The sequence below is a fragment of the Rhodnius prolixus genome, unplaced genomic scaffold (genome assembly GCF_049639745.1).
Source record: "Rhodnius prolixus isolate KJV_2025 unplaced genomic scaffold, Rpr scaffold_9, whole genome shotgun sequence".
In the NCBI taxonomy this organism is placed as follows: Eukaryota; Metazoa; Arthropoda; class Insecta; order Hemiptera; family Reduviidae; genus Rhodnius; species Rhodnius prolixus.
The window spans coordinates 1,007,032-1,023,699 of record NW_027411604.1 but is presented as its reverse complement, the minus strand read 5'-3'; the positions used below and the strand labels follow the sequence as shown (position 1 = coordinate 1,023,699).

At 37.6% G+C, this 16,668-nt stretch overlaps 1 protein-coding gene across 1 annotated transcript in view; it reads left to right on the top strand.

Moving 5' to 3' along the window:
- Positions 1-16,668, top strand: part of LOC141454740 (LHFPL tetraspan subfamily member 6 protein-like) — a 603,704-nt gene that overhangs the window by 542,633 nt on the left and 44,403 nt on the right. The window contains exon 5 of the mRNA XM_074129307.1: positions 15,757-15,852. Within this exon, the coding sequence (XP_073985408.1) occupies positions 15,757-15,852 (96 nt within the window). The remainder of the gene's footprint in view (positions 1-15,756; positions 15,853-16,668) is intronic.

The window sequence follows — 16,668 nt, the reverse complement described above, 5'->3', positions numbered from 1 at the left end:
CTATATTCCCCGGTCAATACCTTTAATGGTTAATATGAGAAATTAGCAGTAAAGTATGTTTGCTAGTCGCCTCCGCCCATGACACCTAATTGGTAGCTGGACGTTACGTCCCGCCTGAAAAAATAGGCGATTACTTTACTTTTTACTTTACTAGTCCAGTTTGAGTTTCTTTATCCTGAACGTGGAGTAGTGAAAGTCTGTCCAAAGTTAGGCCTAGGTACTTACTTAACGTGGGTAGACCACATTATTGTGTCTAATTTGTCGATTAAAAGAGCGTCTGCGTTTGGTGAAGAGTATAGCGTTAGTCTTATCGTGGTTTATTATAGTAATTGTCTTAGAGCTGCAAATTAGTTTGAAGAAAATGTTGCTTTTAATAAAGGGAAACTCATCGCGACTATAAGACCTATTCCTTAGAGCGTCAGTACAGTACAAAGCATTAAGACGTCTATAAAATGATATGTACATTAAAATGTGATTCGTGATGAACTCGAGTTTGGTTTACGTTAGACTCAAATAGCTAAACACATCAGCTGATTCTATGTGTATTGTGTGAGTGATGGAATTGTTCAGAATTGAATATTGTTAGGCTGGGGCTATCCGCCAAGAACCTTGAAGAAGTGGCTAGTCCACCTCTCCCTATGGAATTTGCACATATTTTCTCCAGGAAAATTACTTGAAAGACACTTCTGTGAGATGGATGCTGATTACGCTTCCTCCAAAGTACCATTTCAGGGCAAAGTGTAGTCCTGTAGGGCTGAAAATAATAATAACAATAAAAACGGTACCTGAAAAAAAAAGTAGGGAAATATTTGAGAGGCAATATTCACCCCGGTACTCTTCATCTTTTTTTAAAAAAAGCGCTGAATGACAAAAACACAAATGACCTATAAAGTTTTAGTAGGTCGATAAATGTTTTGAAAAAGGGAGCTGAGTGCGCTCTCGGTAATCTAGGAATGTCTCTTACCCCGGGGGGGTGGATGGAATGTGCGAGAGTGAATGAAGGAAGCGAGAAGGGTCATCCCAGGAAACTCCTCTAGGATCATTTTCCATCATTGCTCCTGAAAGGGAGTTATTAAACCCCCGTACTAACACAAGCAAGCACGCGGCCGCCGTTCCCAAACTATGGGCAAAGTGGATGATGATGACCTAGAACCCTTTTCTTCTAAAACTGGTGATGTGGTCAGCATCAGAGGAAGGGATGGACCAGGCAAGTTGGCAGAGGGATCCTGCAGAGGGTGGAGGGGCTTTCTGATAACAAGTGTGCGACAAGCCGTTATCATATTCCATGAAAACATTATCACCCACTCCAGGGTGACCACACTTTGCCACTCCAGTTTTCCTCTCTCTCTAGTGTGTGTGTATGGGTGAGAAAATGGTTTTCTTTTTTTTTTTGGAGAGGTGAGGAGGAAAACTAGAGCAAGGTAGTTTCACTGTAAACTGCTTTTGACAACAATGACATTCACAGCTTCCAAAATCTAAAACCAACTTCAACAGAACTTTGTTGTTGTGTGAAGACCCTGTAAACTATTAAACTATATTCAGCTAGTTCATGATACATAAATCCAACAATTCTCCTCGGCCCCCGCCCTTTGAAAACTATAATTGTTTACATGAACCTTTATTCCATAATAAATATTTCATGAAGGAAACTAAAAGCGATGTTAAACTAAAATTACCTTTAAATTTTATAATCCCTTCCTGTTAAGTAATTACTCCAACAGCTGTGAATGTAATTATTACTTAAAACAATTTTTTTAAAAATCATTTATTTAGTAAAAATCAACTCATTTTATTGCGTCATAAGCAAGAAGGGTCTGTGGTTACATATGGTTGTGAAAGTTGGGAACTTACAAATGCTACCGAAAAACTTCTCAATAAATGGGAAAGAAAAGTACTTCGACGAATATTTGGGCCTGTCTACGAAAATGGGCGCTGGAGAATTAGGAAAAAAAATGAAGAACTTCGGCAGAGTTTAGGCCGGGCCAGATCTGGTATCTTTTGTAAGGAAGATAACCAGTTAAGGTGGCTTAGACATGTGGAAAGAATGTGCCACAAAATAGGATTCCAAAGAAAGTTATGGAGGGAAAGCCAGGAAGAGGAAGCCGTAGCGCAGAGGGAGGCCTCGTATGAGATGGTTAGACGGTTTGGAGGGGAGTTTTGAGAGGGATGGGTGTTAGAAGATGGCGGGGGTACGCCTATGATGAAGCCGAATGGCCAAAAAATAGTGGAGGAGGCCCAGGTCTTTGTAGGGCCGTAGCGCCATGGGATAAGTAGGTGTAAGCAACAAGGGTAAACAATAAACAACCTATAACACTCCAGAGTGGAGAAGTTACCCAGCGATAACACTCCAATAACATTCTAAATTCTACTGACTCTCTTCAGCAGAGAGGAGATCGCGAGGCCACACTATCTTTTAAGTTGTCTGGAAATGTTCTGGAAGATAGATGTTGGTACCAGTGGATTGTGATGTGTTTGAATGTTAAGATGGAATTTCCTGCAATTGGAGTGACGAAAGGTATGTTCAAGTCTGTGTGAATGTGGTTTGGATTGGTGACGTAGAAAGGAGTGTTGTAACTGTAGAGCGAAGAATTTTAACCTCTAAGACCCTGGATCTTGTAGAGGTTTGAGCGTTTGGTTGAACTCCTACAATTCGATTCCATAGCCCCAGACTGGCTTTACTATACTTACATTTAATGCAGTCTTTTGTTGTCTAGACTGAGTTTTGATCTGTTGTCTAGTTAGTCTTTTCATTTGTCAAAAGCTTCTGTTGAGTTCAGTTCTCTTAAGTCGAGTATGAGGATTCCAAGTAAGTTTTTAAGTCGAGGTAGAGCCAAAGATAGCGGACTAAGTTGACTGTTGGTAAAAGAATAATATTGTAAAAGACTGGAGGAAGAGTGTTGCGTCGAAGAGTGAAGGTAATGTTTTGAAATTTTGTCTCGCTCAGTTTGATAGCCCATTATTTTGAATCAATTTTATAAGGAGGTGAGATGAGATTGAAGGTTTCTATGAGCTATTAATGGATCTTTGTTAGTAGATAAGATGAAAGTATCATCAATCAGCATAGATGAGAAGAGTAGTTTGAGGATGAGTAGGTCTTGAAGAGTAGATAGTGTACAGAACGGGGCCTTGAATGCTGCCTTACGGAACTCCAGCGTCAGCATGGCTGAATGGAGAAAGAATAGTTCCTACCTTCACTCTAAAATGTCTTCCAGTCAAGTAAGATTTCAAAAATAAGAAGTACAAAAATAATTAAAAAATATTGAAAATAATGGGATAAGATTCTAATGGTATCGCCCCAACAAAGAAATCAAAGGAGTTAGTGTGAACCGCTTTAAAAATTCCTTTTCTACTTTTAATTTTAACTTCAGGATTTACTGGAATAGTCCTGTCCGCTCCTAGTGTGAGTGAATTAGAGAGTTTTATAAATCTATTTAGTGATTACTAGCAGGAGGAGGTCGTCCTAGAAAAGAGAATCTATTACTAACTTGTAAATCCTTTCTTTTTGATTAAATCTGTAAAGCTACAGGAAAAAACTTTTCTTTTTTTTTCAATTTCTATTTCCACCTACTTTATTCTCTTTGGCGGCCACAAACTTGATTCTATTTTCACATTATTTCGTTAAAACTTTTATTTGATTCAATTTAATGATTCTGGGGACAGTACCACACAGTTTTAATCTTTAAAAGCATCTCGAAAAGTTAACACATACTTCTTCTGCTAACACTGAACTAACATTTTATTAGATTTTTGACAACCCTTCGAAATACTAGGCTATATTCTCCGGGCTATACCTTTAATGGTTAATATGAGAAATTTACAGTAAAGTATGTTTGCTAGTCGCCACGATAGCCGAGCGGTTAGAGGCTAGACCCGCAAAGCTAAGATGTATTGCGGTACTAGGCTATATTCCCCAGTCTATACCTTTAATGGCTAATATGAGAAATTTGTAGTGAAGTATGTTTGCTAGTCCATGGACCGATTTTCCGGTGATACTTGTAGGAGGATCGGTTTTTTTCTTCGCGGTTGTTGTATCTAAGCGAATTTCACAAACCAATTTCTCTGTGATCCTTCATTTTTCGAGGTATGGTGGACATGCGCACACAGCGGAAATTGTGAGAGATCTGAGAAAACTGCTTCTTTGTATTCGAACTCAGAGTATTTCTAAACAAGTACAGAAAGAAAAAAGAAAAAATTGTATCCCACATTGTCCCAGAATCGCCTAAATATATCTACTATTCTCCATCACTCACCCAGCTGAGGCTCCCCTCCACTTTCTGGGAAAAGAGAAAGAGGTTATCTTTCTAATCTAAATGGTTATAAGTTAGGTATTATAAAAGAGAAGCTTAATTAAAAGTAAATAACTTTTCTGTCCTCCCACTAACTGTTATTAACTAATATACTAAAGTAGTTCTTTAATGAATTATACTTTTAGTCTTTTCAGTTCTATCTTTTATTTATCTATTTTTTAATTGTTAAACATTTATCGTGGCAATTTGCCGGTTATCTTCTTTTAATTATTTGACGATCAATTAAAAGATTAGTTGCAATAAATTAAAAACGTTTCATCTTTTAGAATATTATCTCAAGAAGGAAGCACGCTACTCGATTGTCAGAATTCATAATTTAGTGAGATCAATTCTTTCCGTCAGGGTTGCAAGGATAAAGAGCAAATTCTGAACGCAGATGGCACAACAACTGCAATACACCTCCCAATCGATTGAGGACACCATTGTCCAAGATAAATTGAAACACCTGGAGAAGTTACCAGTTTGCTGTGGAAAAGGATATACCCTCTTTGGAAATCACTCAGTTCCTAGGATTTCTCCGTAAGACTGGTGAGGGTGCGTAACAGAAATTTCAAGGTCGCAAAGCATTGTTATATCCTGGGGGAAAAAAAGGATATTATGTTACCTTTATTATAATGAATTGGAAGTAGCATATTTTTGTCATGAATCCAGGAATTTTCTTTAACATCAGGAGCAGGAGCAGAGGGGCCTCTGGGCAGCCTCTGGGAAGGGGTAATATGTGTAACATTTTTCATGAGCAGAATACCAGAAGATGAGCTAGTCTCTAAGTCGTAAGTTTGGTATTAATACAAATAAAAATATTATTCCTGAAATTGGCAATAATATTTTTATTTTCTTTGGATATATGTCTTGACTTAAACGCTAACAGCCATAAATTGGGTATTGTGCAACTTATTTGTGTTGCTGAAACTTTAAGAAAGGAGTACCCCGATGCCATTGTTGTGAAAAACAACCGCATTAGCTTAAACAGGGGTCGGCAACGCGCGGCTCTTTTATCCAAATTGTGGGGCTCTTCAGGCTGTCTAAAACATATTGTATATTTTGATATTGTTGAAAAAAATGAAAATTTCATTTATTAAAGTAAAGATATTTTTTCAAAAAGAATTTTAAATGTGATTGGTTTGAAATTGAATAGAATTATATTAAAATACAGTACGTAATATATAGGACTGCCGCCATTTTCATTCAAATACAGGTTTAGTTATTATTTATTTACTTTGAAATATGTGAAAATAAATATGTAAAACATTTAAATGTTATTGAATACCTTAAAATAATAATTTGTGAATACAAATGATCTACAGAGGTTTTTTACAATATCATCCTTGCGGCTCTTGGTAAGATTTATTAAAATTACTTAAGGGAGAAATGGCTCTCTACTTAAAATAGAGCAATGAGTTGTGCCATTCGGTTGGGAAAAGAAGTCCTGATTCAGATCCCATACAGCAAAAACATCATGCTTTGTAGAAATAGTGAGATCTTAATGAAGGTTCATCAACTGATCCATCAATAGATGGATGAAAGAAAAAATAATTTTAGCCTTAAAAAGAAAAAAAAATCATCCAAACATTGCTTTAACTTATTAAAACTTCGTGTAATACAACTGTTACAAAAAGTGAGTTTCTGCACAGTCGGCAGTTAATCTCCTAAAAAGGTCCATCATGCCTTTTAATTAGATCAGTTAATTAATAGCCAACAGTTTGAATAGATTGCTATTAGAGTTAGCAGCTGCACAGGCACAAACAAATAGTCAAGAGAACAAAAAAATAAACCCAAGGCACTTAAAACCAGAACCCATTGAGTTAATTCGAAGAAGTTAGATTGTTTGGCAGCATAATAGAATGGTCAAAAACTAGATAGAGCTAGCGTCTATCGCAGGGCAATAATAGTAAAAGGTAAAAACTTTCCAACACTTGTGTGTTTCTTTTACTGTTATTGTCGCCTCCTTCTTTTTGCTTTTTTCTTGAACAGCAAAGAAACAGTCGACTGAGAAAAAAAAAAATCTTTGCTGATTAACAAAAGATTTCTATTTTCAGTACAATGTAAAAGAAGATGGTCTATTTGAATTAGATTTCAGATTTTCAAATTCTTATAGTGAATAGCAGATGCTCCGAGCATGCGCTAAATCAGTTGTTTAAATACCATTATATTAAATCCGAATCCGAATTCTTTTAAGAAACATTTATAACGAAACACCTCCTGATGGTTCTTAATCAGCTGAGTAAGACCATTTCTTTTCAGCAAAACTTCTGCTGCAATTGGAAGATGCGGAAGAATTAGTAGAAAACTACGTCATTCTGTTCATCAAGCGCCTTCAGCGGCAGCCAAATAGTCAGAATGTACCATCAATTCTTTTGAACGTTTAGAAGACAAAGCTTCCATGGGAAATATTGGCTAGAAATTACCAGCAAATTGGTTTTACTCAGTTTCTTACTGTGGTATAGGCTGCCTATTATAGGTATTACAAAATTTTGCTAGCAACCAATCATTTTCAGCCCAAGATGAAGGCGCCACGATTGCCGAGCGGTTAGAGGCTAGACCCGCACAGCTAAGATGTATTGCAGTACTAGGCTATATTCCCCGGTCTATACCTTTAATGGTTAATATGAGAAATTTGCAGTAAAGTATGTTTGCTAGTCGCCACGGTAGTCGAGCGGTTAGAGGCTAGACCCGCAAAGCTAAGATGTATTGCGGTACTAGGCTATATTCCCCCGGTCTATACTTTTAATGGTTAATATGAGAAATTTGCAGTAAAGTATGTTTGCTAGTCGCCACGATAGCCGAGCGGTTAGAGGCTAGAACCGCAAAGCTAAGATGTATTGCGGTACTAGGCTATATTCCCCGGTCTATACCCTTAATGGTTAATATGAGAAATTTATCAGTAAAGTATTTTTGCTAGTCGCCACGATAGCCGAGCGGTTAGAGGCTAGACCCGCAAAGCTAAGATGTATTGTGGTACTAGGCTATATTCCCCGGTCTTTACCCTTAATGGTTAATATGAGAAATTTATCAGTAAAGTATTTTTGCTAGTCGCCACGATAGCCGAGCGGTTAGAGGCTAGAGCTAAGATGTATTGTGGTACTAGGCTATATTCCCCGGTCTATACCCTTAATGGTTAACATGAGAAATTTTTCAGTAAAGTATTTTTGCTAGTCGCCACGATAGCCGAGCGGTTAGAGGCTAGACCCGCAAAGCTAAGATGTATTGCGGTACTAGGCTATATTCCCCGGTCTATACTTTTAATGGTTAATATGAGAAATTTGCAGTAAAGTATGTTTGCTAGTCGCCACGATAGCCGAGCGGTTAGAGGCTAGAACCGCAAAGCTAAGATGTATTGCGGTACTAGGCTATATTCCCCGGTCTATACCCTTAATGGTTAATATGAGAAATTTATCAGTAAAGTATTTTTGCTAGTCGCCACGATAGCCGAGCGGTTAGAGGCAGACCCGCAAAGCTAAGATGTATTGTGGTACTAGGCTATATTCCCCGGTCTTTACCCTTAATGGTTAATATGAGAAATTTATCAGTAAAGTATTTTTGCTAGTCGCCACGATAGCCGAGCGGTTAGAGGCTAGACCCGCAAAGCTAAGATGTATTGTGGTACTAGGCTATATTCCCCGGTCTATACCCTTAATGGTTAACATGAGAAATTTTTCAGTAAAGTATTTTTGCTAGTCGCCACGATAGCCGAGCGGTTAGAGGCTAGAACCGCAAAGCTAAGATGTATTGCGGTACTAGGCTATATTCCCCGATCCATATCTTCTTTCAGATTCTTTATCAAGCTCCTTGTCTGATCAAATTTAGAGGTGTACATCCTCAGGTAAAAGCAAAGCATAGACTGTAAAATTTGTGAAGCTAGTGGGGAAAACAGAGCCGAGGTACGGTGTTTCCTTTCTAACAAAGAAAGTTCATTAATTTTAAAAAATATGTTTGTTTTTTCAAAACATGTGCTTTTGTTACGAACCATGAGCTTCTACTTCCAAGAATATATATATATACTCATTATATAAGAATATAAAAGAAAAACTGTAAGTAAAGTTTTTAACAAAAACAATTTTCAACCTCAGTGAATTCTGATTTATTTTTTATTTTTCCTCGTGGTTTTCCCTTTTTCCACCAAGTTCCTTTTCCCTAACTATTCAAGATTGTTGACGTATCTTGTGTTTTATTATGCGCTTTATGCACAATGTAAAATAAACTTACATTATTATTTTATACTTAATATTATGGTCTGCTAGTTCTATCATAAACCACCATGCACGTTACTCCACTTCTTTTCTTTAATTTTATTTGTTAAGTTACATCAGCGCAGATACGCTAAGTAACAATGACAATAACTGACACCACTACAAACTCACTAATTGAGGGGAGAAGTTACCCAGTGTTAACACTTCCGATATGTCGTCTCCCAGGATTAGCTACTCTCTTCAGAAGAGAGAAAATTGCCAAGACCATTGGCTGATTTTAATCGTCTGGGGGGATGATCTGGATGGTGATGAGATGATAAATGGCGGACAAGAGGAATTGGAATGAGAGTGCAAGTTCTGGATGAAAACTTTTATAGGCGATTTCCTGCCAATCTGGGCCTACAAACGGGAATTTCCAGGTCTGTGTGGATAGTTTAGATTTGAAACATAAAATGGAGCCGTTTAACGATAGTGCGGAGAATTTTTAGACTGAAGAGATTGAATTCTGTGAAGATTGGAGCATTTTGTTGAACACCACAGTTCAATACCGTGTGACCTGGCTTGGGGAGAGAGAGATCCCTCTCTCTTAAGGAACGGTATCCTTGCGGGCGCCAGATAGCCGAAGCTATCAGATACGAGATACCTAACCAGCCTCAAACAGGAAAATACCCTTAAGGGTGCCTCTGGCGGGATAGCTCACTGTTGAGAGGAGGGAGGGTCCTGGAGACAATCACCCGGGGCGACAGGGAGCAAAAATGAAATTCTCTCTTGGTGCTTACTGAACCTTAAGAATACCTTCACTTAAGAAAAGATTGATACAGAAAGGAAAATTACACTAAATACAAAATAATAATAAGGAAAATATAAGACTCACAGACGATAACATATGCAGGCACTGGCCAGGCCGAACGTACGTTACAGAATGAATCTCTCATATTTTTTGGAATGTATAGCTGTAAATAGCACATCGGTCTTGCAGTTCAAAGGACAAATTTATATTATGCAGCAGCTCCTGCCATCTACGACTATTTTTCGGTTACAACCGTAACTCTAAAAATAAATAAAACATGGTATGAACACTAGATTTTTTTTTTTTTTTTTTTTACGAACTATTCTTGAAGATTTTAATTAATAAATTTCCTTCAAACTGTAGATAATTTTTCTTGAAAAAACTTAAATTAATTGGAAAAGCTGTTTCAATGAAAATGGTACTCGTAATTACCGGGTTGACCTATTTTAACTTAAACCTTGGTTAGAGTTGGGAAAATTGACAATATCATTTCCAAAAAAAACAGCTGTAAAACAAATTATGTATCGTGAGCTATCCTCCTAATTAGCTCTCATGACCTCGTCATTTTATCGATCTAAAAAACCTCTATATTGTGCTTGGAATGTATAAAGTTTATTTATTTTGATCAAAAAGGGAGAAGAGTGATTGCATCATGGGACATAAAAATTGTAGCCAATAGGAACGCTATTCTACATGTTAAGCGCTAAAGCTTACAAACGCTGTGTGTAGCTTACGCATAGTCTCGTGTAGCTTGACAAGGAAAAAGTTTTTTTTGCGGGGGAGGGGTCAAGCAAAGAGAGAGAGAGAGAGAGATCAGTGAGGTAGAAAGCTGGGGCAACAGGGTTTTGGGGAACTGCCATAGACAAACCTGAGCAAACAAAGGTGCCCCCAAAAGTTTTTGGCTTAATTTCAAGACTGTGTTCATGTTCATGCAAGCTTAAAACACAAGTTGTAGCATGATGACGGATGTGCGCAGGCGTAAATGTGCTTTGGCTTTGTACAAACCATGTTCACTCACACCTATACTGTGAGGGTACATCCAGCCAATATGGGTCTATGGAAAACTTCCTTTACAGTCAGACAAAGCTAGTAAACATTTTGGCTTCCTGCATAGAATAGATCGTCTAATTGTCAGGCGTTTTGATCATCTCTTGGAAATAGAGAAGAAAATTGAAACAAAAAAGAACTGCGGCTGTGTCATGGACCCGGCCGTGTGTTGTACGTGAATACGTTTACCGTAACGGGTTATATTTTTTACATAAAATATTTTTATTTATATATTTAGGATGAAATCAAGGAAACAAAAAAGCAGCGGTAAGTGTTTTTCTTTTGTTAGCTTCAATGAGCGCAGAAACCATAGACGATCACACACATCACACACAGTATGTCCGAATGGATTGTTGACAAACGTCGTAGTGAAACGTGCACTAGCTGCTGCCCAATGTGTCTTCATAATCGATGATCGAACACAATCTATGCCTTAACAGTCCGTTGTCGATGTAGAAGCGATTTCATCATCCACTTGCATAATTTCAACCGGCTCTAGCTGCAGATGTACTGACACCGTCGTTGATCCGCTCGGCCGCATTCATTCTTTTACGTTCCCGGCACAGCTTGACACGGTCATAAGGTGTTTTATTATTACCATTCGATTGTTCTTGAGAAGCCCTTTCAAACGGTATACGATCTCTGTATTTGGTTTTGGCTTTTCGACGCGTACAGGCCGATATTATATATATTTGATATTTTTTTATTCTAACACCTTATTATATTCACTGTTACTATTTTACACTAATGTTTTATATACAATCGATAGATTATGACGACAGCTGATGATTAAAACTTAAACGAACATCGTAGCTTCTCCGAGTCAAAAGTTATACAAATTGCAAATCTCGATACGCAGCAAAATGATCTCAAAATGGCAGTGGTATAATTTAATTTTGGATGTAGACGATAGATTCGAAACTATAATGCCAAACTGTATTCGCCGATTTTGTTATCATTAGGTTTTTTGGATTGCCTCCATATGATAGCAAATTTAAAGACGTATTCACGTCAAAAAGTCGGATGTGGTACACTAGCACGAATGACACTATGCCCCAGTCGTCTTACCACAAGAATAACTAGCAGAAACAAGCCCCTAGCTTACATCGACTTCCTCCAGACATGGAATATACAGGAAATGTACGAATAAGATCACTTTCTGGCCCCTTACCAAAGTATTAATCAACATTAGAGGAGTGTTTTTGGGCCAGTTGTAAGAATCAACCCGCAGTAGGTAGTATACGATGAAGACTAGCAGGTGTGTACCTTTTTGAAGTAGAGCTTACTTAATGCTTTTCTTCAAGAGCTTCTCCAAGAAAGCTTTAGGTCGGTGTGTGTGTAGTAAAAAGCACCCACCTAAGTAGGGGGGAAACCCACGTGACCACACTTCTAAATACACTGACTGAGATTGATCGGTGGCCCTGCCAGGATGGTCCCGGGGTTCCTCCGGCTGCTGTGTGGAAGTCTTACAACAGATTAGTGTGCGCCTCTCGACTTACACCCACAAGCGGTAGTGCTGGTAGTTCTACCAACTGCTACTACTACTACAACTTCAGCCCCTAGATCGCTCTGTATTCAACCTTTTCTTGCCACAGATTTGCAGTCGCACGCACGCGCTTGTTTTTGGTTTTATCCAAAACTTTATACTCAACAACAAAACATATATGTGATGTGGTAACTTTTCTTCAAAGTAGTAAACTACTTAGGGGCTAAACTAGTTCCTTCCTACTAACTTTTAAATGCTAACTTTTATCTTTCTAGCTTAAATTTCTATTTAAAAATAAAAAAGCTCAAGTTTTTATTTACTTTTTTAGAAGTTTTTCTAACCTCATTGTTCAATTACGAAACAATAAAAGAACAAAAATTTCGGAGGACAGTTTAATTACCCATATAACTTTAAAACGCTACTTGTACTTTCTCTTTGTCTGTCCACCTGTACTCTCCGCTGAGAAGTGATTACCTGGGAGAGTTTCTCCAAAAAGAGCCCTCATTAATTATTCTAAAAGTAAACATATATGAACACCTAAATAAGATAATAGAATCTTTAAAGGTGAGATCATTTGTAATAAACAATAAAGAAATAGAGTTTAGCTACAATGTTTAAGTTATTTCTAATTTACATCAAGAATACGTAAATATTATTAGATAATTATTATTATCTTTTGTTCTAGATAAGAATGTTTAATTTATTTTATTACATTTAATATTTATAATTATAATATACTAGTGGTGTAAACTACTACTTTTATCTGTTTTTTTTTACATTTTCAACTCTGCTTTTGCACTAGTAAAAATACTTACATTCTGGTGTGCCATACTTACATTCTGGTGTGCTATACTTACATTCTGGTGTGCTATACTTACATTCTAATGTGCCATACTTACATTCTGGTGTGCTATGCTTACATTCTGGTGTGGAGATACCGAGCTGACTGCCGTCAGGCTAAGGAAATCCTTGTAAGGACATGCGAATTTAGCGTATCATCTTTTCAAATGAAGCTTTTTATCCAGTCGCCAATTTGCGCTGGCTGTGGTGAGTCTCCAATGAGACTGTGCGGCACTTTGTTGAGGCGTGTCCCCGTTTATTCTAAAACTAGATTTCTCGGTCTTCGGAAGGTCAAATGTCTCCCTACCGGAGAGATTGTAACATCTGGTAATCTTTACCAGAACTTTCTAGGTTTATTCCAGTGCACTGGGCGATTGAGTCGCCATGCTCAATACTAGTGTCTTGTCGCTACTTTATTTTATTATTATATTAGCATCTGGCAACCTTTAGCCGGATTTGTTGTTCTAAAGCTCCAGTATCTCTGATGAGATGAGGGGTGGGCGGGGAACAATGGGCTTTTGATTGCCTGCTTTCCTTCCCTTTTTTGGTGGAGCCACCCGTCTAAAACAATCTAATCTACATTCTGGTGTGCTATACTTACATTCTAGCGTGCCATACTTACAATCTGGTAGGCGCCACGGTAGCCGAGCGGGTTAAGAGGCGAGACCTGCAAAGCTAATATGCATTGTAGTACTGGGTTCGATTCCCGGTCTTGGCCTTGGATTTTATTTAATGGTTAAATGAGAAATAGTAAAGTACGTTTGCTGTTCGCCTCCGTCCACGACACCTAGTAAATGGTAGTTGGACGTTAAGCCCCGCCTGAAATAATAGGCGATTACTTTACTTTACTCTACTTTACTTTACTTACAATCTGGTGTGCTATAAATACAATCTGGTGTGCTATACTTACATTTTGGTGTGCTATACTTACATTCTGGTATACCATACTTACAATCTGGTGTGCTATACTTACATTCTGGTTTGCTATACTTACATACTGGTGTGCTTTACTTAACAAGGACAGTGAACAAAATTAAAACTTAATCTTAGTTTAGCTAGATCAGTCTAAAGTTTAATGAAAAGCTTTGGAAAGTGCTTTAAGCTTACAAATCCCCAAGCACCTTCTCCGCGATCAAAAAAAGAAAAAGTCAGTTCGTTGGAAATAAAGTTTTCAGTAAAGTTTATTGCGAAAAAAAAGTTCATAGGAAATATTGTTTGCTTTTGTTTGTAAAATAAAAAGGAAATTCCTTTTGTTCCATGATTTTGTGCGCGCGTGTGTGTGTGTGTGTGTGTGTGTGTGTACATGTCAGTTTAGCGGCTGTGTAGCGCGCCAAAACAGGCCAGAGTCAGTAGCCGGATATGGAATTAGCGAAGCGGCAAAACTGAATAAGATTTTGTTTCCCCCTCCCAACCCACCACACTTCCTACCATCACTCAAATACCCTAAAAACAATGAAGAGATCTTAAGGCCCCCTTTCCTAGGGAGGAAAAAAAATAAAAAGAAAGATGGTATCCCTTGTTCCTCTTTTGTGTACATTTCAGTTTTGCTTGCCACGCCATTCCTTCCACTACTTGTATCCCGCAAGTTTGTCTTCCAGAGAGGTGATTTTTGTTTTTGTCTATCGTATGAGTAGAAAAAAAATGGTTTCATAACAAAGGGCGGTTACCCCAAGAGTAGATGTAGAGTAGAAAACTGTAAAGTAAATTCGTGCCTATTTTTACAGGCCGGCTTTACGTCCAACTACCAAATTAGGTGTCGTGGACGGAGGCGACTAGCAAACATACTTTACTGCAAATTTCTCATATTAACCATTAAAGGTATAGACTGGGGAATATAGCCTAGTACCGCAATACATCTTAGCTTTGCGGGTCTAGCCTCTAACCGCTCGGCTACCGTGGCGACTAGCAAACATACTTTACTGTAAATTTCTCATATTAACTATTAAAAGTATAGACCGGGGAATATAGCCTAGTACCGCAATACATCTTAGCTTTGCGGGTCTAGCCTCTAACCGCTCGGCTACCGTGGCGACTAGCAAACATACTTTACTGCAAATTTCTCATATTAACTATTAAAAGTATAGACCGGGGAATATAGCCTAGTACCGCAATACATCTTAGCTTTGCGGGTCTAACCTCTAACCGCTCGGCTACCGTGGCGACTAGCAAACATACTTTACTGCAAATTTCTCATATTAACCATTAAAGGTATAGACTGGGGAATATAGCCTAGTACCGCAATACATCTTAGCTTTGCGGGTCTAGCCTCTAACCGCTCGGCTACCGTGGCGACTAGCAAACATACTTTACTGCAAATTTCTCATATTAACTATTAAAAGTATAGACCGGGGAATATAGCCTAGTACCGCAATACATCTTAGCTTTGCGGGTCTAACCTCTAACCGCTCGGCTACCGTGGCGACTAGCAAACATACTTTACTGTAAATTTCTCATATTAACTATTAAAAGTATAGACCGGGGAATATAGCCTAGTACCGCAATACATCTTAGCTTTGCGGGTCTAGCCTCTAACCGCTCGGCTACCGTGGCGACTAGCAAACATACTTTACTGCAAATTTCTCATATTAACTATTAAAAGTATAGACCGGGGAATATAGCTTAGTACCGCAATACATCTTAGCTTTGCGGGTCTAACCTCTAACCGCTCGGCTACCGTGGTGACTAGCAAACATACTTTACTGCAAATTTCTCATATTAACTATTAAAAGTATAGACCGGGGAATATAGCCTAGTACCGCAATACATCTTAGCTTTGCGGGTCTAGCCTCTAACCGCTCGGCTACCGTGGCGGCTAGCAAACATACTTTACTGCAAATTTCCCATATTAACCATTAAAGATATAGACCGGGGAATACAGCGTAGTACCGCAATACATCTTAGCTTTGCGGGTCTAGCCTCCCAACTCCAAATCCCAAATTTGCACTAAATTCTTTACTAAAAGTACGATTTCACTTAATAACTTTTTTTTTAATTGAAATTTTAGATTTTTATAAACTTGTGCAATAGTTAGAATTGTGAACATTGTCTTTCATTTTGTCTTTTTTAAGGGGCTTCAAAGATCTTTGTTTATTGTTGCAGCTTTGTTGGTGTGCGCCGGATGTGCCGTGTACCCTTTGGGCTGGGACACCAGGGAAGTAAAGGATGCCTGTGGACAGTCATCGCAATATAAACTTGGTCAGTACTGCTACCTATTATCAAGCAACATTATTAACAGTTTTTTGGACGGAACAACGATCAAACTAACTACTAAAGAGTTGGCTGTACTAAGTCCAATTCCATAATCTTTGTATTTTGCCGGCATTCTCACTAGATGCTCTAGTGCAGCGTTTCCTAACCTGTGGTACGCGAAAAATAATCAATAATGGCTGACATAAAAAATATAAAAAGAATTAAATCTTGAAAATATCATAGAAACGTCTTTTTTCTAAAATTAATAAAAATTATTTTAATTAATAATATTATACAGTAAATTTGTTAATATGTACAATAATAAGGTTAGTCTGTCTCAAGATGTACGAGAAAATATAATAGCACATTTAACAGGATTAAAATTGTCTTTCATGGAGTATTTTCCAAAACCTGAAAACACAAATGATAATTGGATTTCAAACCCACCTTCTATAAAGAAAATTTAGGAAAAGCTTGATCATTATCAATAAAAGATAAAGAAAATTTAATAGAATTATCGTGTGACAGAACTTAAATGATAACTATGTACAAAAATCTGCTTAAAGAGTCTTGATTGTAATGAGTAAGCTCTATCCATGCAACATTAAATTTAATTGGTACTTACAGGTAGTTGAATACTTAAAAGAAATTAATTTAGAAGATTTTGGGCACAAATATAATAATCCTAAAGAAGAACTTTGTAAATTAGTTAATAATTTTGATGAGAAAAATATGTACGCAATTTTTAATTATTTAAAAAAAGTTTTAAAACTAAGATCTTACACTTTATGAACTCCTTTGTAACAGATACATTGTATCTCT